The sequence below is a fragment of the Microtus oregoni genome, unplaced genomic scaffold (genome assembly GCF_018167655.1).
Source record: "Microtus oregoni isolate MIOR12 unplaced genomic scaffold, Mior012 000006F_ref0000085, whole genome shotgun sequence".
NCBI classification, from domain to species: Eukaryota; Metazoa; Chordata; class Mammalia; order Rodentia; family Cricetidae; genus Microtus; species Microtus oregoni.
In genome coordinates, this window is record NW_024543065.1 from 41,557,864 (window position 1) to 41,581,325 (window position 23,462).

General features: G+C 52.9%; 4 protein-coding genes across 6 annotated transcripts; 1 reads left to right on the forward strand and 3 right to left on the reverse strand.

Annotated features, from left to right (window-relative positions):
* Positions 1-221: 221 nt before the first annotated feature.
* On the forward strand, positions 222-13,107 carry Leng8 (leukocyte receptor cluster member 8). Of its 2 annotated transcripts, XM_041654802.1 has the most exons (16): positions 222-589; positions 2,380-2,472; positions 3,071-3,242; positions 3,585-3,692; positions 4,651-4,761; positions 5,606-5,858; positions 6,067-6,208; positions 6,408-6,611; positions 7,005-7,283; positions 7,376-7,516; positions 7,636-7,921; positions 9,629-9,730; positions 9,816-9,884; positions 9,974-10,103; positions 10,184-10,391; positions 11,860-13,107. In XM_041654802.1, the coding sequence occupies exons 2-16, from the start codon at positions 2,435-2,437 to the stop codon at positions 12,020-12,022; spliced, it is 2,406 nt and encodes an 801-aa protein (XP_041510736.1). In that variant the 5' UTR covers positions 222-589; positions 2,380-2,434; the 3' UTR covers positions 12,023-13,107. The 2 variants fall into 2 exon arrangements, with proteins under 2 accessions (XP_041510736.1, XP_041510737.1); XM_041654803.1 differs by lacking the exons at positions 222-589; positions 2,380-2,472 and having other exon boundaries at positions 3,219-3,242; positions 4,542-4,761; positions 10,184-12,000.
* Positions 8,305-9,542, reverse strand: LOC121450091 (glyceraldehyde-3-phosphate dehydrogenase-like). 2 transcript variants are annotated; one of them, XM_041654807.1, is made up of 2 exons: positions 9,184-9,542; positions 8,305-9,129 (listed from the first exon to the last, which is right to left on the reverse strand). In XM_041654807.1, the coding sequence occupies exons 1-2, from the start codon at positions 9,304-9,306 to the stop codon at positions 8,305-8,307; spliced, it is 948 nt and encodes a 315-aa protein (XP_041510741.1). In that variant the 5' UTR covers positions 9,307-9,542. The 2 variants fall into 2 exon arrangements, with proteins under 2 accessions (XP_041510741.1, XP_041510740.1); XM_041654806.1 differs by having other exon boundaries at positions 8,305-9,542.
* A 10-nt stretch (positions 13,108-13,117) lies between the features above and the next one.
* On the reverse strand, positions 13,118-15,022 carry Leng9 (leukocyte receptor cluster member 9). The gene has a single exon (XM_041654804.1). It carries the CDS (start codon positions 14,624-14,626, stop codon positions 13,160-13,162), a length of 1,467 nt encoding a protein of 488 aa, XP_041510738.1. The 5' UTR covers positions 14,627-15,022; the 3' UTR covers positions 13,118-13,159.
* A 1,221-nt stretch (positions 15,023-16,243) lies between these two features.
* Cdc42ep5 (CDC42 effector protein 5) lies at positions 16,244-21,436 on the reverse strand. Its single transcript, XM_041654067.1, has 3 exons — positions 21,044-21,436; positions 20,626-20,732; positions 16,244-16,780 (listed from the first exon to the last, which is right to left on the reverse strand). Exon 3 carries the CDS (start codon positions 16,778-16,780, stop codon positions 16,319-16,321), a length of 462 nt encoding a protein of 153 aa, XP_041510001.1. The 5' UTR covers positions 20,626-20,732; positions 21,044-21,436; the 3' UTR covers positions 16,244-16,318.
* Positions 21,437-23,462: the final 2,026 nt, after the last annotated feature.

A 23,462-nucleotide genomic window follows, 5' to 3' on the forward strand; every position in this document is an offset into this window, starting at 1 on the left:
TCTAGGTTCTGCAAACCTCTCCCTACACCTTCCTCTGCCCCGGTTACCTTTCCAGCGTCCACAGCCGAAAGGCTACTCCTCAAGCGACGCGTGTTTCCTGCTTTCTTGGGGTCTCACTCACTGTTGCTCACGCCAGGTGTGCCATTCCAGTTTAAACAAGCCTATTGGGGGAAGATTCATCCTCATCACTTATTCACTCCTTAAAAAAAAAAAAAAAAAAAAGTCAGAGCGCTATGCGCAGCCTCAAAACTCCCGTCCCTATAGTTTACATTTTACAGCTAAGGCTGCTGTGTGGGAGAGCCTGCGGCGCTTGTCCCCGTGGGGCCACCGTCCACGCCCAGCTCTCAGCTTGCTGACAACGCCCACACGCAATTGCGTAGGCGGGATAGGTGGAGGATGGTTCAAAGCGAGCGGTGACATCCATTGGCTGTACGCGACACGGGGTGGGTACAGACGTCCTGGTGACGCCATCACGCCGCGGTCAGGACGTTCCAGCCCCAGAAGAGCCTGCCGGTGACCTAGCGCTATCGCGGGTGTCCTGTAGCTGCCGTGGCCCACCGGTAACGAACCCCGGGAGCAAGAGGTCCTGGTGAGTGTGAGAACTGGCGGGCGGACTGGCGGGCGAGCATAGGGACTCCTTCCGGCTCCGCGCTCGGCGAGCCCGGGCCTGCTTGGTCGGGCTAACCGACGCCGCTCCCAGCGTCTGTGAAGGGTGTGGCCGTCCACGCATGCGCCCGGGGTTTGTGTGCGCGCGTTTGGCGACACTGCGCGTGCGCGCGCGCTTCCGCTTTGCCACCGTCCCTGGGAACGCTGCGGACCCTAGTGCCCTAGGCGCTCCCCTCGCGGCCCCTTTGACCCGCTGTTACGCCGGCCGCCGTGTTGCCCTGGGCAACCCAGAGAGACCATCCTCGCGGCTTGGTGCACAGGCACGCCTGGCTGGTGGCTGACCGCGGGGATAAAGGAGGGTCGCTTGGGCTCAGGGTGGCCTCCATCTCCACCTGGTGGCGTGGACCCCATGCCTGCGGGACAGCCAGGTGCAGAGAGTCCATGTTGTCCTCGTCTGTCAGATCCCTGCCCCCTAGGCCTCACTCCTAATACCAGTTAGTACTCCCAGGGTCTCCCACTTGCTTTCCTACTTTCGACCGACCCCTTGACTCCACCCAGTGGTCTGTCTGTTTTTTTTCTTTTTTTGGTTTTTCGAGACAGGGTTTCTCTGTGTAACAGTCCTAGCTGTCCTGGAACTAGCTCTTGTAGACCAGGCTGGCCTCAAACTCACAGGGATTCCCCTGCCTCCACCTCCCGAGTGCTGGGATTAAAGGCGTGTGCACTACCACCGCCCGGCCCTGTCTTTTTTTTTTTTTTTTTTCTTAATGTCTTTGAGGCCTGTCATTGCCCCTAAGGCTTCCTGCAAGCTTTCTGGTTCTTCCATGGGCTTCTTTGCTGTAAATTCTATTGTTTTGGCCTCAAGTCCTGACCCCAAGGCAGTCCTTCATGCTTCTGTCATCCCACCCTTCAACCCTAATGGTTTCTTAAGAAAATTGTGGGCCTCCCACATCACCCCGAAAACTTTATCTGCAGACATCGTACCCAAGGGATTGCCTGTTGTTTCTCCCAGACTAGCTCCTGCTCCCAGGAACATCTCATACAAGTCTCTGTCCTCTGGGGACTCTTCATTGATTCAAGTGCTGACAGCCAGTGACTTCACATAAGGAGAGCCTCCCCCACCTCCACTTTCTGTTGCTCCTCAGTGAGACATCCTGAGATTCCCTTTCTCTTTGAAAACTTTGCTTTGTTCTTCCATGTTACTCTCAGTCTCGGCTCCATGATCCTCTATGTGTCCCCAGAAACTTCCCTCTTGCCAAACGTCTTGGTAGCTAATGCTTTATTCACGGGTAGTTAAGACTTTACTCACTGGATAGTACCTGCCTTCTTTCTGCTTCTTTAGAACCTGTATCACTATTCTAGGAATTCCCATTGGATTCCCTGCCCAGGACTTGGGTATCCACATCCACCACCTCAGCCTGGTTTCCCCTCGCATCCACTCTGATCGTTTCATCATCATCTCTGTCTTTCATTTTTACATCCTGCATTTTAGGGAGTCCAGTGTCTTCCTTTCATGCTCAAGTCTCTTCATTCCACAAGAGGAATTCTCTAATTCTTTTTACTGGTTTTAGAAACAGGATTTCAACATGTAGCCTAGGCAGGCTTTGAACTCCCAAAAGAGTGTCGGGATTGCAGTCATGAGCCACCATGCTTGGATTCTTTTCCATTCTTTACCAGTGCTCCTTTCTATGAGATACTCTGTCTTTCCTATCTATCCTTTTATGGATCCAACATTTTTAATTCCTCCTTAGGTCTAACTTATCTTTTTTCTTATAGACAGTGAAAAAGCAGTCTGGCTCCCGAGGTCAACTCCCTACACCCCAAGGTCCAGATGGCGGCCAACGTGGGTGATCAGCGCAGCACAGATTGGTTAGTAGGACTAGGGGAACACAGCCTATTGTGCTGGGAAAGAGGAACAAAATACAATGGGACTTCTTTGCACAGCCTGGAAGAAGAAATCCACATTCTGGGGCTAGGGTGGAGGGGCAAGCTTCCCGACTGAGCTTTTTGTGTGTGCATGCCAGTGTGTATGTGTGTGAGTGAGTGTATAATTCACACTCATGTAGCTCAGAAGAGGCATGAGATCCCTTGGAGCTAGAGTTACAGGTGTCTGTGAGCCACTTGACATAGGTGCTGGGAACTGAACTCGCAACATCTGCAAGATCAGCAAATGCTCTTATATACGGGCCATCTCTCCAGCACCCTCTTACTGTCTTTCTGATAATTCCTTTTTTGTTTTGTTTTTTTTCCCCCCATAGTTGGCCATATCAGAATTCATTGACTTGTAAAAGATTGAGTCCTTCTAAGGTCACGTAAAGTTTTGTGTATACTGGCCAACCTTCTGTTTGCTTGGCACTTGCTGTGTGCCAGCTTCAGCTATGGCTCTGGTAGGTAGGGATCTTAGCTCTGGAACTTTGGCCTTGTCTACCTGTGTACAGTAGAACATAACTCTGTCTCACCTTTGCAGGTCTTCTCAGTATGGCATGGTGGCTGGAGCCAGCAGAGAGAATGGCATGGAGACTCCTATGCACGAGAACCCAGAGTGGGAGAAGGCCCGCCAGGCCCTGGCCAGCATTAGCAAAGCAGGGGCTGCCAGTAGCTCCAAAGCTAGTAGCAGTGGGCCGGTGTCCAGTGCACAAGTGAGAAGGGCACACAGGACTTGGAACTGCTGTGCTGGGTGGGGCTGTTGCTGAGAGAAGGATGGGGAGGATGCTGACTTTCAGAGAATGGCATGCCTTAGCAGACTGTAAATATGTTTTCCTGTTAACTAAACCAACAACTTTGAGAGTCAGCCAGGGTCTGAGTGATCCTAAGGAGGAAGACTTGCCCCATCTTCCAGAAGCCTACTTTTACTGTAGAGGCATGGACTCCATTTCTTTTCTGTAGTTACTCCGCACTAAAGGCCTGTCCTCTTGGGACTGTAGTGCCCGTAGACTCCTGTGGCTGTACTGACAGATGCGTACATGCTTTTGTCTCCACAGTATGTCTCTCAGGCAGAAGCCTCAGCTTTGCAGCAGCAGCAGCAACAGTACTACCAGTGGTACCAGCAGTACAATTATGCCTATCCTTACAGCTACTACTACCCCATGGTGAGTACCTGACTACAGGGTGAGAGCTTTCTGTCCGTGTGGGGCCTGGCTAGTGGGGGTGAAGACGGACATAGCAGTGTGCAGAAACACCTACCAGTATCCCCTAATGTAAATCCCAGCTTCCTGTTCCGGTCTCACAAGATCTGACTTGTCCATGGTCCATCCCACTGCCTCCTTACCCTAGGACATTAGGATATCCTAGTCCCCTGTGCTTGGCTCTGCTGCAGCTTTCCATTTTACTGTGCTCACTTCAAGATTCCTTGCTGCCTAGAGAGCATCTTCAGAGAGCCTCCCACTCCCAAACTGTTCAAGTCATATTCCTGCTTCTCTTCTTTGCCTTGTTTTCTTTCATGCTAATTACTGTGGGACGTTACCCACTTACACCTATAGCTGTATAGCTATGTGTGGACGTTGTTAAACCCGGGATTTGTTTGAGTCAGAATTCTCTATATAGCCCAGGTTGACTTCAACCACCCCTCCTGCCTCAGCCTCCTGAATATACATCACCACAACAAGCTTGCCTTTTTTATTTTAAATTTTAATTTTTTAAAGACAAGGTCTTACTGTGTAGGCCTGGTTGGCCTGGAACTAGCTATGTAGATTAGGCTTGCCTCACACTCCACAGAAATCCACCTGTCTCCATCCTGGCTCATAAGTCCTATGATTAAAGGGGTGAGCCTATCCCCCCTGACTCCTGCCTGTCTCTTTATCATAGCATTAGAAATGCTGACACTCACTGCTTCTTTTCACTTGATAGCAAGACCTATTGGGTGCTGGCATGAGTGGAATGAAGAGGTTTTTGGTTTTGATTTTTTTGAAAATACATGATTTGGTTTATTTGTATGGTAGAAAGAACAAGGGCCTGGCGTCTACAGCCTCTTGAGTTGAACATGGTTCCAAGGGAGGCCGAAGGCCTGAGCAGCCTTCACTAACTCCGGCTCCTCCTGTGCCTTGGCAGAGCATGTACCAGAGCTACGGCTCCCCCTCCCAGTATGGGATGGCCAGCTCCTACGGCTCAGCTACAGCCCAGCAGCCATCGGCTCCCCAGCACCAAGGGACTCTGAACCAGGTAATGCTTTGCCTAGCTGCTCCTGGTCAGCTGGGAGCAAGAGCCTGGCTTTTGAGGGGACTTGCAACCAAGAATGGTCTGCACTATTTCAAAGCTGCTCCCTCCCCTCTCGCTTGTTCTTTCTTGTCAAGCACCTCCTGATGTAAAAGCTTAGCTTTTAAAACTAGGATGGGCTTGAGGCTGGGCAAGGTCCAGGGGCTGTAATGTTGGGGAGATGGCGGGAGCAGTTTGTAGTTTGGCAGTCTGCCGTCTCTCTTTTTCTCCCGTATGTGTACTCACAACTGCGTTCTAGAGCTAGTGTGCCCCCTGCACACACAGCAAGTGGTGTACACACACCCACAGCCATACCTACCCAACATGCTGCCTTTGCAACTGGTGCAACCTAGAGAAGTGGAGGACCCTAGGGCATAGGAAGTACATTGACCTGGCTTTGAGTCCTTGCTTTGCTTCACTGTTCTCTACACATTAGTGGCTCCTCAGAGTTGAGAGGATGCAGCCTTTCATAGGGCTTGAGTAAGTGTGTTGTCACGTGTTGATGTGCTCAAGAGAACCCTAGTGGATGTGTTGTCAATGGCTCTTAGTAGAGTCAGGCCCCAGTGTTGGCACTGGTGGTAGCTGAGCCTATGGAAAGTTGCTCAGTCTCTTGAGTCTGAGACCTCTCTGTTGTGGGAAGGATAGCTAGTAAAAATAGACACCCCAGGAAGCCACCGATCATACGGCGTGGCAACCCCCAGAAGATTGTAGCACTTACTGAGTACTTACTGAGTGACTTTAAGAACTGAGTACCATGTGATCTGGCATCAGGATGCTGCCTGCTGCCTTCAGCCTCTGCTTCTTCCCACAGCCTCCAGTCCCTGGCATGGATGAGAGTATGGCCTACCAGGCTTCCCCTCAGCAGCTACCTGCAGCCCAGCCCCCTCAGCCCTCAAACCCTCAGCATGGGACACATGGTCTAAGCAATGGCCCTCAGCCTGGAACAGCCCCAGCCACTCAGCACAGTCAGACAGGGGCACCTACAGGGCAGACCTATGGGCCACACAGCTACAGTGAGCCTGCCAAGCCCAAGAAGGGTCAGCAGCTGTGGACCCGCATGAAACGTGAGTTAGACTTGTGGGGGTCAGAAAGTTGGAGCTTATTTGTGAGCCACCCAAAGTGGCTGGACCTTTGTCAGGGTGTTGTGATCGACTCTAGTCTAGGGAAAGACTGTTCTGGAACAGATTTGCTCATGCTAGAGACCTGCTCCAGCGCTGGCCAGTTTGAATGTCTGGGAAGGACCTAACTCCGATCTCCGCTGTCCTCCCACAGCAGCCCCTGGGACTGGAGGTCTCAAGTTCAACATCCAGAAGCGGCCCTTTGCTGTCACCAACCAGAACTTCAGCTCCAATACAGAGGGGCAACACAGTAGCTTCGGTTCCCAGCCCAGCTCTGAGAAAGCCCAGAACCATAGGTGAGTCACATCCCCATCCCTACCTACCCATGCTCTGTGTTCAGCAGTGTCTGTTCTCCAAGGTCTTCCGAGTGCCTCATGTGGTGAAGGGAACCCTGGGAGTATGTGGTGTAGGACTGCCATCTAAGATCACAGTAAAATTTCTGCTGAGATGTGGGGTCCTCCCACCTGAGTGCCCTCATCTGTCTTATTCCCACAGTGGGCCGTCTGGCCGGGGAAACCTGTCTGGGAAGCCGGACGATTGGCCGCAGGATATGAAGGAATATGTTGAGCGGTGCTTCACTGCCTGTGAATCAGAAGAGGACAAGGACCGGACAGAGAAGCTGCTCAAGGAGGTGCTACAGGCCCGGCTCCAGGATGGCTCTGCCTACACCATCGACTGGAGCCGAGAGCCTCTGCCTGGGTCAGTCTGGGTGACACAATGAGGGAGTGGGGATGCTGGGTCCTGGCCTGGGGACTTGGGCCTCAAAACCTGGCAGCTTCAGAGAGAAATAAGCCAGAAAGCTGACAGCTCTATCTCAGGACCCTGTGGGGAGGGTAGAAAGCCCAGGAGTGATCGAGGATAGGGTTTTGGGGAGTGGGCAGGACTGGCTGGGAAGGTATGGGTAGCTTTATGGCTAAGAGCATCCCCTGGACACAGTCTGGGGCTTGGTCCCTTTCCCGCACCACAATGGCTGAGTTGCCAGGGTAAGTGCCTCTCTGTTCTGAGGTTTTGTGGTCCTGGGCCACAGGGTGGGGTCTGCAGTCCTGCAGGTTGGTGGCTGGTTGGTAATGCCCTGCCCTACTATATCCTCAGGCTGACCAGGGAGCCTGTGACTGAGAGCCCCAAGAAGAAACGGTGGGAGGCCCCTAGCAGCCTTCATCCTCCCAGGGGGGCAGGCTCGGTGACCAGGGGCGGGGGTGCCCAATCCCAGCGAGGGACACCTGGGTCTGGGGGTGCTGGCCGAGCCCGGGGTAGCAGCTTCGCCAAGTTCGGCAACCGCAACGTCTTCATGAAGGACAACAGCTCTTCCTCCAGCACAGATTCGCGTTCACGCTCTTCATCCAGGTCCCCTACTCGTCACTTCCGGAGAAGGTGTGCAAGCTTGTACTGGAGGGCAGCCGGGAGGGGACTGATGCTTCCTAACCCTTGTGCTTCAGGCCTGACTTTTCTGTTTCCCTATTTAGTGACTCCCACTCAGACTCTGACAGCTCTTACTCAGGGAATGAGTGTCACCCTGTAGGCCGCAGGAACCCACCCCCCAAGGGTCGGGGTGGTCGCGGGGCCCACATGGATCGGGGCCGAGGCAGGGCGCAGCGAGGAAAGAGGTGAGCTTTGGGTGGGATTTCTTTCCTAGGCATAGGTGGAGTTGATTGGGTCTCACAGGTGGGGTAGATGGCCTTCAGAGTGACTGAAGACATTGGCCTTCTTTACGCTTTGTCCCCAGGCATGACCTAGCTCCAACCAAACGCAGCCGCAAGAAGATGGCAGCAATCGAGTGTGAGGACCCAGAGCGTGAGCTTAAGAAGCAAAAGAGGGCAGCCCGCTTTCAGCATGGGCACTCACGCCGCCTGCGCCTTGAACCTTTGGTGCTGCAGATGAGTAACCTGGAAAGCAGTGGAGCTGACCCTGACTGGCAGGAGCTACAGATTGTGGGCACCTGTCCTGACATCACAAAGCATTATCTACGGCTGACCTGCGCCCCAGACCCATCAACTGTGCGACCTGTGGCTGTGAGTCCCAGGCAGTGGGTCCACCACCAGGATGTGTTAGCATTAGGCCCGGGAGGCAGGGAGGTGGCAGCTCTGGCTCTGAGAAGACCCTAGCGTGCAGGTTCTTCACACTTGGGGCATAGTCTGGCCACAGTCAGCCTTAATACAAGCAAAGTCAAGGCAGACTTTCTTTTTTTTTTTTTTTTGAGGGGTGCAATGAACTTTATTGATGGTATTCAAGAGTAGGGCTCCCTAAGCCCCCTCCTGCTTTTCTGGGGGTCTGGGATGGAAACTGTGAGGGAGATGCTCAGTGTTAAGGGTTAGTTAGGCCAGGGACTGCTCAGCAGCCGAGGACCTCTCTCTTGCTGTGTCCTTGCTGGGACAGGTGGTCCAGGGCGGGCTTCTTACTCCTTGGAGGCCATGTAGGCCATGAGGTCCACCACTCTGTTGCTGTAGCCGAATTCATTGTCGTACCAGGAAATGAGCTTTACAAAGTTGTCATTGAGAGCAATGCCAGCCCCAGCATCGAAGGTGGAAGAGCGGGAGTCACTGTTAAAGTCACAGGAGACGACCTGGTCCTCAGTGTAGCCCAGGATGCCCTTTAGTGGGCCCTCGGATGCCTGCTTCATCACCTTCTTGATGTCATCATACTTGGCTGCTTTCTCCAGGCGGCATGTCAGATCCACGACGGACATATTGGGGCTAGGAACGCGGAAGGCCATGCCCGTGAGCTTCCCATTCTGCTCTAGGATGACTTTGCCCACAGCCTTGGCAGCGCCAGTGGACGCAGGGATGATGTTCTGGGCAGCACCACGGCCATCTCGCCACAGCTTCCCAGAGGGGCCATCCACAGTCTTCTGGGTGGCCATGATGGCATGGACTGTTGTCATGAGTCCTTCCACGATGCCAAAGTTGTCATGGATGACCTTGGCCAAGGGGGCTAAGCAGTTGCTGGTGCAGGAAGCGTTGCTGACAATCTTGAGGGAATTGTCATACTTGTCATGGTTCACACCCATCACAAACATGGGGGCATCGGCAGAAGGGGCGGAGATGATGACCCTCTTGGCCCCACCCTTCAAGTGGGCCCCAGCCTTCTCCATGGTGGTGAAGACACCGGTAGACTCCACAACATACTCGGCGCCGGCATCCCCCCATTTGATGTTGGCGGGATCTCGCTCCTGGAAGATGGTGATGGCCTTCCCGTTGATGACAAGCTTCCCATTCTCAGCCTTAACTGTGCCTTTGAACTTGCCATGGGTGGAGTCATACTGGAACATGTAGACCATGTAGTTGAGGTCGATGAAAAAGTCATTGATGGCAACAACGTCCACTTTGCCAGAAGTGAAGGCAGCCCTGGTAACCAGGCGTCCAATACGGCCAAATCCGTTCACTCCGACCTTCACCATCGTGTCTCTGGAACGAGGCTGGCACTGCACGAAAAGAAGCGGCTGTCTCTAGAACAGGGAGGAGCAGAGAGCCAAAGCAGACTTTCATATGGGACCCTGGAGCCAGGTGGCCTTTCAAAGGCTGCTCTTACTCTGCTTCAGGATGGCACAGCGCTATGTGTCAACAGGAAGTTGTGGGGCACTGAGTCTTGCTGTGTGTTGTTGACTCCTAGCCGTGGTGAATCACTGATAGAGGCTGTGCTGCAGCTCTCACTGAGCAGTGACACAGTGGCTTTGGCCTGTCAGCTGTCTGTACGCTCAGCCTTGATTCTATTCCCTGCAGGTTTTGAAGAAGTCTCTGTGCATGGTCAAGTCCCACTGGAAGGAGAAGCAGGACTACGCCTTTGCCTGTGAGCAGATGAAGTCCATTCGGCAGGACCTCACGGTAAGTCAGTTGCTGCGAGGCTCTGGTGTCAGCCATCTTGCCCTGCTCTGCTCAGCCTGACTCTCTGCTCGTTCCCACTGCCCAGGTACAAGGCATCCGCACTGAGTTCACTGTGGAGGTGTATGAGACACATGCCCGCATCGCCTTGGAGAAGGTAGGGAGCTAGGCAACTGCCATGGGGCACCTACCCTTTTGAAGCCACCTGTACTTGCCTGTTCCTTACATCCCTTCCTCCACGCTCAGGGTGACCATGAAGAATTCAACCAGTGCCAGACGCAACTCAAGTCTCTGTATGCGGAAAACTTGGCAGGCAATGTGGGTGAATTTACTGCATACCGAATCCTCTACTACATCTTCACCAAGAACTCTGGGGGTAAGAGGCCATCCTAAGATGAAGGGTGCCATGCCCAAGGTGGCACCCTGTCACCTGACCTCCAGTTATCTTTTGTGCAGACATCACTACAGAGCTGGCATACCTCACAAGGGAGCTGAAAGCAGACCCCTGTGTGTCCCACGCATTGGCACTGAGGGCAGCGTGGGCCCTAGGCAACTACCACCGCTTCTTCCGGCTCTATTGCCATGCACCTTGTATGTCTGGCTACCTTGTGGACAAGTTTGCAGACCGGGAGCGCAAGGCTGCCCTCAAGGCCATGATCAAAACGTATGTGGCACTGCACTCTGCTGCCTTTTGTGCTGTGGCTCTGCCACTCTCCTTCACATCCTGGTCAACCTTCAGCTTCTCTGCTGGAGTCCCCTCCCACTCTCCTGTTCACACCGCTGGCCCTCATTGCTTTCCTCCTCAGCCACCCTCAGTTCCAGGTTTTCTCCCACTGTTCTTCCCTCACTACTCCTGGTGTCATGTCCTCTCCTTCCCTGCACTCCTCTCTTCACGTCAGCTTGAAACCTGGGTTATCTTCCCCTTTTCCAGGCCTTTGCCTGCAGCTACTTGCTGTTCTTCTTCCTGACATAGTTATTAGAAAGGGTGGCCTGGCTCATACTGTTAGCAGTTTCTTGAAATGTCTTTCTGGGACAGTGTGATTGGGGCCTATGGCACAGGGGGTGGTGTGACAAGGCCCTCTGGTCATCAAACTGCATGAGGCTTGCCCATGTGGGGAAGAGATGATCACCATGCTGCGGCCATCTAGTGGGTGGAGACCAGGAATACTGTGCAACAAAAGGCCCCATAGCAGTGTGTGCCAGTCTTGATAAGGTTGAGAAACCCTAGTAAATATATCTGTCAAGAGTCTCAAGGGGTCTTGAATGCCGGGCTAAGCAGCAGCATTTTCTCATTTGGTCCTGTTATGGTGGGACCTGCCGAGGAATTTAGGATTTTGTTTTAGTCAGTCCAACCCAAGGGAGTGAGATGAGTGGGCACCGAGCTCTCAACTTTTTATGCTCCAATGAGCAGCCCTCAAGCCTCAGTGGTGCAAGTGATTCTTACTCTGTTCTTAGTCAACCTTGGCTACATAGCACAAATGGTCCTTGTGAGAACTCAGGGCCCTGGCTGGTGTTGACCTCATTCTCACAGCACCTTTCCTATGAACTTTGCAGACAAGTCCCTGTCATGGCCTAGAAGGTCACCTAGAAGGTCACCTGAAAGACAGGGAGGCTGCCCTGTCCCAGAGCCATAGAATACCTGAGTTCTAGATACTTGAAACCAAGTAGCTAAAGGGCTGCGATGGTCTGCAGGAAAAGGTCCCCAAAACTAGTAGGACATGTACAAAATTAGGGCATCTTGGTACCAACCAGAAAGCACTGCTGAGTGTGACTCTGTGCAAACATCTTCGAGGGTGGAGTATCACTGTCCCTACCCTCCAAGCCTTTGTACCACTTACTCTGTCTGGCTCCAGCCCCTCAGCCAGCAGAGGAGCCATCTGGGCCCTTTCCCTCCTGCCCCCTCCTTCCTGGACAGGTAAGTGTGGGCAAGGGGGGGCAACTGGGCACTGGGGCTACCAACCCCATCCCTGGCCCCCCCAAGCCGCTAACATGGGGAGGTTGGGAGGGGCTGCAGAAGCCAGCAGGTTCCTTGCAGAGGAAAATTCTGGGAGCCCAGATGGGGAGCATTGCTCCCTGCTCTTGGGCCCTCCCTTGTCTGCTTGCCTCATCATTTTCTCCTCTTGTCTCCATAGCTTCCGCCCTGCGCTGCCAGTCTCCTACCTGCAGGCCGAGCTGGCCTTCGAGGGCGAGGCCGCCTGCCGGGCCTTCCTAGAGCCCTTGGGCCTGTCCTACACGGGCCCGGACAACTCCAGCGTGGACTGCCGCCTCAGCCTGGCGCAGCTGCCAGCCTTCTGAGCACTCATCGAGCACGGGCGGGGTTAGGGCTGTGGCCCAGTACCGCCTTTGCGGATTTTGTTTTTGAGCCATGGACATGGGTTGTAAATTAATTTGTGGGGAGAAGGCTCCAGGAAGAGCCAGCATCCCTACCCCCGTTTTCCCACCGGGGATCTGTACAGAGATTTTTCTACGTTTTTATTTTTTGTCTCACAGGGGATAATTGGGAGTATAGTGGAGGAGGGCGGGGTGGGGGCTACAGGTTCTGTGTCCACCTCTCACCTCCACTAATGCTGTCTCAGTGTTTTTTCTCTCTCTCTTTCGAGCTCGTACTCCAGCACCTGACCCTGCGTGCTGGCCCATCCCATGTTGGGGGGTCAGCAGAAAGAAGACAGGCCGTCCAGCCCGCACCCGCCTGCAGCGGGGCACCAGCCAGCCACACCTAATTGCCTCGTCTGCCTCTTCATAGACTCTTGTTGCCCAGCTATTGGGGCCTCAGTGTTTGGGGTGAGGGGAGCTGCTTAAAGACTATGCCCCACCTTCAACCCCTCACCCCAGAAATGCCAGCCAGCACCACCAACACAGCCAGACCAGCGCCACACCGCACTGAGGACTCCAGGGCCTTCGCGGGACCATGCCAGCCGGGCTGCCTCGTCTTACTCAAGTTGTATTAAGTTGTCTCCGTGTCCCTTCCTCCCTCTGCCCCAATGTTTCTTCTGATTTTTTTTTCCCTTCCCTCCCTCCTCTTCCTTCTCCCTCCTTGCTCCCTGGTTCAACACAGGTAAAATGGTTACCCTCCCTTCCTTCCTCCCCTCTGCCTTCATGGATCACCAGCTCACGTCATGTTTCCTTCTCTTTCCTCTGTGTGTGTGTTTAAGTTATTTTTCTTCTTTCTCCCCTTTTCTTTTCACCCCTCCCTCCTCTTCTGCCATGTAACTGGAGGATGTGCTATGAGGTTGCAAACAGCTGGACTGTCAGGCTGCTTTTTTTCCAGATGCCTCCCTTCCTCCCCTTCCCACCTCTCCCCTCCCCTCCCTTCATTCTCCTTGAGCATTGAGTACAGTACATTTTGGAAGCTTGAAACCAAAAATTAAAGAGAAAGAGAGAGAGAAATTGTTTCTATTTGACTTGTTTCTTCTACGAAGTTTGGAACGTTGGTCACTTGAGGGAAATCTCAGCCAGGGACACGTAGCTATGTCCTGCTCTGCCCATACGGCATAGCCAGAGTTTCCCTAGGGGCTGTCTTCCTAGCTCCTGGTTCAAACTGAACTCAGGCTCAGGAATGCAAACCTGGGATCCCTGTGGCACCTTGGCCAGGGTGAGGTGTGGCTGTAGGCCCCCTGGGGGCTGCACCACTCTCAGCCCTTCAGCCTCCAGCCTCTGATTCAGAGTTTGGACCATGCCTGCCAGTGTGGGGGAGGGTATGGCACAGAGCACGTGATGACCCAGAAGAGTCAAGTCCTTGAACTGTAGCTGGGAGGGTACCTGAAGCCCTGGTTTGAGGAGGGCCCTCCGTAGAGCCCCAGTAGCTGCAGCCTCTTTCCCAGGGCCTGTCAGCCTCAGCAAGGCCACTGTGAGGTGCAGGGCCTGTACAGGTACCAGGAAAGCAGCACAAGGAGGAGCAATCCGCACCAAATGCTCTTGGGCCTTGACCACTTCCGCCCTAAGCCCAGGCTCTGTCGCCATCAGTGCCACAAAATGTGTGGGCCGGGGCTGGCGAGGGAACCTTCTTTCATCAGGCCAAGTCCCTGGAGTCCACTCACTTCCCATCTCTTCAGCAGAAAGCTTTGGAGCTTCCATGGCCTGTGTCTCCCACTGTGGAAGTAGAGTGGCTCCAGGTGTCTCTAGTGGGTTCAAGATCTCCTTTACTCCTGTGAAGCACCCGCTTTCCTCTGGTGTTCCTGCCTCTGTGGTCCTATTCAGGACAGTCTCTCTGGTTGCTCCACCCTCTTTGGGTATCTCCAGCCCCGAATCAAGCCCAGTTTTATTTTCCTTAGTTGCCCCACCGTCTTCGGGTGTCTCCAGGCCCGAATCAAGCCTAGTTCTTGCCGGGTTTCCACTCCCTTCCTTAGGGCCATCCTGAGTGTCCTGACCCTCGGAAGCCGCACCTGTCTTCTCTGTGTCAGGGATTTCTGGTGCAACCTCTGGCCAGTACTCGTTCCCGTCGTCCAGTGCGTCTAGGATGGTGGGTCCCCGTCCAGCCACAGAGCCCGAGCCAAAAATGAGGTCAGTACGCGAGGCACGGTCCCACACCAGGCGGCCGCGGAAGCGGAAGTAGCGGATGCGGTGCTGTGGCACCGCCAATACGCCGGGCCCGAGCGCTGCCAGCGGCTCGTCCCAGCAGAAGGCGCAGAAGGGCTCTTCTTGCACGCCCAGGAAGCGGTCAGTGTAGCCCACCGAAAATTCGGCAGGGTCCAGGCGCGGATCCCAGCGGATGCGCTGGATGACGTCAGCCGCAGTGCGCAGCGCCGGCTTTTTGGACCCAGACTCCGGCTGCACGACCTCAGGGGTTGGCGCTGGGGCCCCGGGGTGTGGCTGACGGCAGCGTGCGCCGAAGCGACAGCGGCCCTCTAGGAAGAAGCGGCAGACCGAGGGGGCCTCAGAGGAATCGGCCCCTGCCTCCATGGTACCGCAGTACACTGGGCAGCCTCAGTCCACAACGTTGAGCCCCAACTGTGACACCTGGAGTCTAGTCCGCTTCACCCGGAGGGAGGCCAAGAGACTAGGCGGGACCTCGGAGTGTCCCACCGGCTCTGGTGCTCCCGGCCCCGCCCAGCTTATTTACGTGTAGCTGGCTTCTGAGCCTCTGGGAACCTGGTCTTGCCCCGCCCAAAATGATCTTCGTGAGTCCAGCTCCTCAGAGGCCTTAGCGAGTCTAGTCCCGCCCAACCAGCCAATTAGTGTGTTGAGATCCTCTCAAGAACTCAAGGGAGTCAAGTTCCATCCCATCCAACTATTTTATATGTGCTCCTCCCTTTCTGGGCTTTGGCGAGAGACAGTTCCCAACCCAGGCAAACACTTTACGTGTTCTCGGCCGCTTTCAGGGCATCAAAGGAGCAAGGCTTCCTCTCTCCAGCCAGCTGATTTACATATATTTCCGCCCCGTGCGGTGGGGTGGGGCTTAGAGATCCGGGCCTGCTGCAACCAAATACTTTGCTTGTGCCCTGTCCTTCTCAGGACACCACTCCGCAGCATGCGATTTACCTGTACACAGCCCTTTGTGTGTGTCAGGGGCGCGCGGGGGGGGGGGGGCGGGGGTCAATACCCTGGCTCCGCCCCCGACCTCCTTAAAGTGTGTAGTCCCTATACCAGTGGTTGACTTACATACCATACCTCACTATGAGCAAAGTGACTCCTGGTCCTGCCCCATGCAAAGTTACTTATGATTGTCCCGTCCTGTTTTTCCTGGGAGCGTGGCCTCAACCCACTTGGTCTCAACCCACAATGCCCCTCCTCTCGTTGGCCTTACCTTGGCCTCCCCAAGTTTCAGTGGTTTTACCTGATCCTGGTTGTGGGGTACGAGTCTTGCTCCTGTCCCCAGTCTAGGGGTTGGCACATATGACCCACCCCTCTGCAAACTTCAAACGACCTTATTCTGAGTCCGGAAGTTGGTATCGTCCCTTCAGGGACCTAAGATAGCCACTCTCCAAGCCGAGTGATAAATACTAGAGGTCCCCTCTTTCCGGGAACCTTTGAGAATCTGGTTCCACCCTCAGTCCATGATATAGGCCTAGAGAGCCCCGCACCTCTAGGGTGTTAAAACATCTGGACATCTGTGGGCTCAGGGTTAACTTTGTGCCCAGATTTGTGACGCAACAGCTACCGCGCATGGCGACACTTAGTTGGCGGGAGCAGAAGCTCTACCTACCGGGACCATGCCTCTCATGGCTCCAACGAGTACCCAACCGCTCCTCTTTGCAGTTGCTCTCAGAAAAGCGAATGGCACCGCCTGGTCAAAGTGCACCTGGGGGATGTGTAGAGCCAGGCGTCTATGACTCTTCAAATCAAATGTTACCGTAGGTGGTGCTAAGCGAACCACCGTGTCTGGACTTTATCCAGGTAGCAATGAGGCTGGGTCAATATTTGAAGAATGAATAAGACTGTGGGAGCGGCCAGGTGCGAGACTCCACCTTTGGGAGTGGTTTATTACATGGATAAACCGGACTTGGCTTTTAGTTGGTGGCAATCGACCACTGTCCTGCCTCTGCACCCCTTCCCATAAAAAGTGAACAGACACAGCACTGGCACAAACCTCAGCCATTTATGTGTACAAAAGTGGGTTATTGGGCGGGACTGAGGGGTGCAGGAATCAGGACACTACAGGCCTATGACGTCGTCCAGTGGGAGGTCAGCATTGGGGCGGCAGCGGGCCTTCTGGTGCTGCGTTCCAGGGTGGGTGTCCCCGACAGGCTTGGTGGCTGTTGCTTCAGCACGCTCCGCGTCCATGACGCCTAGCACCGCGTCTAGCATAGAGGGGCCCAGGTCCAGGTGAAAGGACAACAGCGGGTCCGCAGGTGAAGGCACTCGGAGACCAGGTGCAGGGGGCTGTGGAACTGTAGGTGGAGGGACAGAATGCGGGGCCCCGACTGGTGGCGTGTGGGGCTCGGGGGGTGGGCCGCCCCCGTGGCGACTGAGGAACGAGGTGTCCCCGAAGGCATCGCCACCGCGCCCCACATGCAATGTGTGCCTGAAGTCTCCAAGGGGCGCTGAGATAGACAGTGCTCCACGCTCCAGTCGCTTCTTGGGCTGCGCTGGGCCCAGCTGCTTCAGCACCGGCATCTGTGGGGGCACAGGCATATCAGAGCTGCCTCACCCTGGAGCCCCAACTCTATGTTCCAGACCTGCCTAGTCAGCCTCAAAAATGCTCGGATAAGGCAGGACGTTGGTGGGACTATTCTCAGTTAACAAGTAAGGAAACTGAGGCTGTGAAAGCCCAAGGTCACTACTGTTGGACTCAAATTTTAAGTTTTTCTGACTCTAACATGTCCATGTTCATATTATACTATGTGGGTCACCCCAGTAACTAATATTTGAGCCTTCTTGGAGGGTAAGTACCAAATAATTACTTTTGGAGTGCTTCCCAACCAGACTGTAAAAATCTCCAGTAAGCATTAGCTGTAGATGAAGTATAGATGAAGATTACCAGTGCCCAATCCTTGAAGACGGGGCAGACTCTATCCAGTGAGTACCCTGGGCACAGGTTTAGGATCAACCACACACGCTCAAGTGCCCTTCCCTCCACACACACTGAAGAAGTGGACCAGGAAGGCACTACAGAGCAAGTGCAAAATTCACTGTACAGACGACATGAACATTCTCATTTGGGAGGCTTTGGGTGGTTCAGGGGAGCTTTATATTTATGCAGAATTTTAAAATTAAAATATGCTTTGGGGAGCATCTAGGGCATAACATCACCTAAGGCATAACATCTCATTTTTTAAAAAGCAAATAATAAAGCAAATGCCTCATGTGTTAAAACTTGGTAACAATGAGGGCCCTGAGAGAATAGTGCTTGCTGCTCTTCCAGGGGAGGCAAGTTCCAGGACCCAAGTTCCACATCTTACAACTTCCAAATTGTAATTTTACAACTTCCAAATTTCTTCCATACATATGCAGCAAAATGTCTGATGCCCTCTGTTGGCCTCTGAAGGCACTGCACCCACGTGGTGGGTCATAACCATCCATTGTCATCAGTTCCAGAAGATACCCTCTTCTGACCTCCATGGGCACCAAGCATGCATGTAGTGTACACACACATATACAGGCAAACACTCATAGGTAAAATAAATGAATAAATCGAATAAGCAAATATCGGCAAGAATGACATATGCTTGCAGCTGCCAGCTTGTGAATTGTATACCAGATACGCAGTTGCTAGGTTACTGCACCTGACTGAGTGGTAAAGAGAAACCCAGCAAATCTTGGCCCATATCCTGGAGCTTAGTCTTTTTCCATGGAAACTGTGACAGGAACTTGACAACTTTGTACTTTTAACACTTACTATTATGATGAAATCCCTTGTTTCTATTTCCATCAAAACCCCACCCTTTTCCAGTTAAGTGAATCTCCACAAATTAATCCTTCGTTTTCCTGTCTATACCTCAGATAAAATGACACTGCCAACTCCCTGCAGAGCACATAGAAACATGAAGTATGATTTAATATTAAGTGCTGCCAAGCGGGCGTGCTAGTGTTGGGAGAAGAAAAGGCTGTGTCACCCAAACAATAACTGTGGAATAAAGATTAGATTTGGTAAAATGCATGAGGAAGGCAACGGAGCCAACATTGTTCTTTCAGCATTCAGTACCCTGGGAAGGATCAACGAGGATGTGAACACAAAGTACAGCCAAAAATGTTCGAAATAATTTAGACGGATGCAGTCTAAGGACTATTGAATCCATGTACGCATGCACACAGAGCCCCTCCCACAGGGAGTGAGCCTAGAAACACATGCACACTTGTGCACTTCCCGCGTTTGCCCTCTGCGAGGACTGAACCTAGACTTTCATACATGCTAGGAACGTATTCTACCACTGAGTTATAGCCCAACTCTCCTCTCTTTAATTTTATTAGCTGGACAGTGATGGTGCCTGCCTTTAATTCAAGTACTTGGGAGGCAGAGGCAGGTGGATCTCTGTGAGTTCGAGGCCAGGTCTACAGAGTGAGTTCCAGGACAGCCAGGACTGTTTCACAGAGAAACCCTGTCTGGAAAACCAAAAACAAAGAAACACAAAAACAAAATTTATTTTACGTACATTGGTGTTTTGCCTGCATATAGATCTGTGTACCGCATGCATGCCTGGTGCCCACAGGGGCCAGAAGAGGGTGCCAAATCCCTCGGAACTGGAATTACATATGGTCGAGAGTTACCATGTGGGTGTGGGAATCAAACCCATGTCCTCTGGAAGAGCCAGTCAGTGCTCCTAACATCTGAATCATGCTCCAACACGGCCATGCCCTCCTCCAAAGCCTCTTTTTGTTGTTCATTATGGAACAAGGTCTTACTAAGTTGTCTAGACCATTCTTTGTAGCCCAGTTCTTGAACTTCGTGAACTAACAGAGTAGCTGTGATTACAGGCCAGTATTGTGATTATTGTGTTTTGTTGTCGGGTTTTGAGAAGATTCATTTGTTGTCTGTTTTGTTTTGTAGATAGCATCCTACAAGACAGATCTGGATGGCCTCCAGTTCAGGACAATGCTCCTGCCTCAGCCTTCACAAGGTGCTGAGCATACGAACCTGTGCCATCTTGCCCATCTCTGAAACCACTGTTGCTACAGCAGTTCCACTCTGCCCTAACCTAGGTGAATAAACACAGTTTTACTGTAATTTGACACTCAGTCACCACTCCCTCCTTCACTGCAATGAAAACGAATGTTTTGATAGACTAAGACTTGCCCTTAACAATTTAACAGGTCCTCGGACTTTCCCTATTTTCATTTCCTTATTTTTTTTTAACTGTGACTATTGAGTCACAGTTAAGCATAAAAATCCTCTCTGGGTGTAAATGATGCCATTCCATTCATCTTAATACTTCCTCTGCAGAGAGAAGTGAAAAGAGGTAGAATTCAGAAAACTAGCTGCCCAGGTTTGAATCTGGCTGGGGCTGTTGCTGTGTGGTTTTGGATTAGCAGTGTAAACCTTCTGACCTTGTCTTCTCATCTGCAAAGTGGGATGCCAATAGAATGCTCTGCCTTAGCAACCAAACAGTAGATGCTCGCTGAGAAAATGATCCATAGAATTCTACCCCCATTTTATTGGACTCCCGAAGATAGAACCCCGAGTTAGCTAACTTCCTGGGCGTTAGGCAAGCACTCTACCATAGAGCCATGCCCCTAGTACCTTATAGGATGATAGCTAGGGCTTATTCAACTCCGGTTGAATAAGAGATCCTCCTCCATTTCGAGAATAAGGTGGAGCTGACCTAGGCCCTAGGACACACGTATGCACACAGCCCATGCATGCCTCTCACACAAGCACTGGGAGATTTTAATGCCCTAATGCCCATGAAGCTCCTGGCTGGCTTGGAGACCTTGAGGGAGTCACTTTCCCCTCAGGCTAGGTGTCCTGCACACTCAGCTCTAACCTCCAATATGCTTGTTGCTGGGCTGTCACACTCAAGGCAATGCGGTCATTCTTGGAAAAAGTTCGTCATCAGCCTAGGCTCTTACAGAGGGACCCTTGTTAGGGATCAATGCAAAGTGGGCTGGATGCAAGCACATAGGGGCCCCCGCCCGCTCGGACAGACACACGCTCAGATAAGCAGATCTCCTCTGGCCTCTTCAACTCCCTTTCCTGGCTAGGCACTGTGTGGTTCCAGCTGCATGGGTCAGGGGCACAGCTGGTTCACCTCTGTCCTCTCTCAGCCCCAGCCCTGCCAGGACACGGAAATAACAACCCGCTCAGGAGCTGGCCCAACTGGTTCTCAGGCTGGAGGAGGGTGGAGCCCAGACCTGGCAGGGGACCCCACCTGGAGACCCCTGGGATCTTAGGACTGGCAACTCTTTTCCTAAAGCTACAGGGCTGCAACAGGGACTTTAAAGGCCCTGGTCTCTTCGTTAACTAGTCTGTCTCTTTTTTATTTCCTCCGGATGAAGACCCCTGCCCACCACAACAGCCTCCTCACCTCGTGGTCTTGACTGAATGGGTCTCCGGCTCAAGCTCTGGTCCCTCCTGGCCTCGGAGGCTACCTCACTGGCGCCCTTTTCCTTCTTTTCCCGGGCGGGATCTCACCTGGCAAAAAAGCAAATGTCATGCCCAACCTGGAAAGGGTTCCAGGACCTAGGCATGTGGTCTGAGTACCATCACCTCAGGTCGGGTTCTGCGCTCTTGGGTCCCAGGAGCTCCCCCCCCCCCCCCCCCCCGCCCCCCAGCTCTCTGGTTTCACAGGCAGGGAGTTTCCCTGGTCTCCGCTCTCACATTCCAGGGGTCCAGGCTTCTGCACTCTTTATCATTTACGAGGGGCCAGACCGCGGTCCTCCTCCCTCAGACACAGGAGACTAGATTCCAGAGTCTGGCAAAAGCCGGTTGTGGTCCCTTCTTACCTGCACCAGGAACTAAGCTTCAGCCCCTCTCGGGGGCCATGGTAGCCTACCAGGCGAGCGCGGAGTCAACGCCCAGTCAGCCTAGTTGGTCTTAACTTCTTGTCCCGGGTTGAGAGGGTTAAGCCATAGGCCCCTCCCAGCCTTCCTTATTCCCCCAAAGTTTGCCTCTAGGATTTAAAGGACTAGAAAGCCTTGATGGTGGAAAAGCTGAGAGCCCTTTGAGCGGATAGTGGGCGCAGGAGGAGACCAGGACTGGACGTGCTGAATGCAGGGGCAGAGCTAGGGGGATGGACGGTCGCGCCCCCAGCCCGGCCCCTCCCCCTTCCCAGCTTGGAATTTCCTGAAAGTAGGGAAGTCTGGCTGTTTAGAAGAGTAATTTCTTCCAGATTGCAGCTGTTGGGGGAGTGGTGCGTGCGTGTGTGTGCGTGCGTGCGTGTGTGTGTGTGTGTGTGTTGAGAAAGAGAGGGAGACAGGAAGAGAGGAAAGGAGAGAACGTGTGTGTGTGTGTGTGTGTGTGTGTGTGTATGTGTGTGTGTGTGTGTCTGTGTGTGTGTGTGTGTTGAGAAGAAAAGGGAGACAGGAAGAGAGGAAAGAAGGAAGAGAGAACTAAAGTCCCGCCTGGAGAAAGAAGTGGTGTGAGTGTCCTGGAGTGATCCCCAGATGGATGTTCTCTTTCAGACACCTTCCGGAGAAGGGTCATTACTGTGAGTGTCTGTGTCTGTGGCACACAATTCACCGGTGTTCCAAACATCCTTCTGAAGCTCCTGGGGCATGGCTGGAGTGGGGTATAAGTGTGTGGTCCCTGAGGTGTGGTATGGCTTAGGACAAAATCTACAGAAAGTGGGACGGCTCAGAGGGTGCAGAGGTGACCCAGTTACAGGTCTACCAAGCAAGCCACTTTGAGTTGCACACTGAAAGACCACTGGGAACTTGCAGCGCCCAGGAAGGAGGGAGCATATTAAGAGGAAGGCAGAGGCTGAGAGCCGTAGCAGAGGCTGTTAGTCCCAGCACTCTGGAGACATAGGCAGGTGGATCTCTGTGAACTCCAGAGACTTCCACAGGGTTCACAGAGACACTGTCTCAGAGGGCTAGGCATGGGAGGAGTGGACAGAGGCCTCGTGGAGCACAGACACACAGGGAAGCAGATAGAAGTGACTTTGCTAGACCCTGAGAGGTCAGCTCTAAGGCCACTAGGAAGGATCTAAGTCAGCATGCCACATACCTGCTAGCCCACATGTTGGCAATTTTTCCACAGGAGCCAGGTTACTGGATTAGTCAAGATGTCCACAAACAGATAGATGAATAGATAAAGAAATTGTGGTGTACATTCCCAATGCAGTTTTGTGCAGCCATGAAAAAAAGCATGATTATGTCATTTTTGAGGAAATGGATAGAACCTGAACCTGGAGGTCTTTGTATTAAATGAAGCAACCTAGTCTGAGAAAGACTTACAGGGCTTCTCTGTAGCTTTGGAACCTGTCCTGAAACTTTCTCTGTAGACTAGGCTGACCTCGAACTCAAAGAGATCTGCCTGTTTCTGCCTCCAAGTCCTGGGATTAAAGGTGTGCACCACTACCACCTGGCCATTTATTTGGTTTTCAAGACAGGTTTTCTCTGTGTAATAGCTCTGGCTGTCCTGGAACAGCCAGACCTGGAATTTGTAGACCAAGTTGACCTCGAATTCACACAGATCCTCTTGCCTCTGCCTCCGGAGTGCTGAGTGCTGGCATTAAAGGTGTGTGCCACCACCGTCTGGCAACAAAAATAATTTTATGGTTGGGGTCACTACAACCTGAGGAACTGTATTAAAGGGTCACAGATCTTAGAGGATGTTGTGGGCTGGAGCAGGGCCAGCTTCATGAACATGCATTTTGTGAAGCTTCCCTGGGTTCCATGCTCAGAAGTGCCCAGAACTTGCTTTAACACCCAGCAAACCCCATTGTAAGTCACCATTTTTAGAGAAGAGGCTCCCTTTTGACTTTCTCTAAATACTACCCCACACATTAGGAGACAGATTTCCTATGGAAAGGAAAAGCAAGAAGGTAAGGCCTAGGGGAATACTTGAAGTGCAAAGTTTGAATGATAAGGGGAGGGAATGGAAACCCTGGGGCAAGGCTGTTGTAGAACTGGGAGAACCGGCAGGATTGAGAGGAGACAGCAAACCTTCCTTGGGTCTCAGCAGCAAGCCAAGCAAGGGCAGTAGAATGAAACACAACAAAATAAACAGGGTTGTTGGTTTTCAGAACAATCCAAAGACTACTGGGGGTGTGTCTAGGAGCTGGCCTTAGAGGACAGAGTGGGAGAAAGCAAGGTCAAGGGAGGTGAGGACAGGAGGCTCTGAGGAGGGCAGGACCTGAAGGGCAGAGAGATAGGGTATCCACAGGGAAGACTAGGGTCACAGAAAGGCCTCCTCTTATTG

Coding starts and splice junctions, on each gene's coding strand:
- Leng8 (XM_041654802.1), top strand. CDS start 2,435: ATGGCGGCCAACGTGGGTGATCAGCGCAGCACAGATTG. Junction 7,284..7,375: donor ACTCGTCACTTCCGGAGAAG/GTGTGCAAGCTT, acceptor TTCCCTATTTAG/TGACTCCCACTCAGACTCTG. Junction 7,517..7,635: donor AGGGCGCAGCGAGGAAAGAG/GTGAGCTTTGGG, acceptor CTTTGTCCCCAG/GCATGACCTAGCTCCAACCA.
- LOC121450091 (XM_041654806.1), bottom strand. CDS start 9,306: ATGGTGAAGGTCGGAGTGAACGGATTTGGCCGTATTGGACGCCTGGTT.
- Leng9 (XM_041654804.1), bottom strand. CDS start 14,626: ATGGAGGCAGGGGCCGATTCCTCTGAGGCCCCCTCGGTCTGCCGCTTC.
- Cdc42ep5 (XM_041654067.1), bottom strand. CDS start 16,780: ATGCCGGTGCTGAAGCAGCTGGGCCCAGCGCAGCCCAAGAAGCGACTG.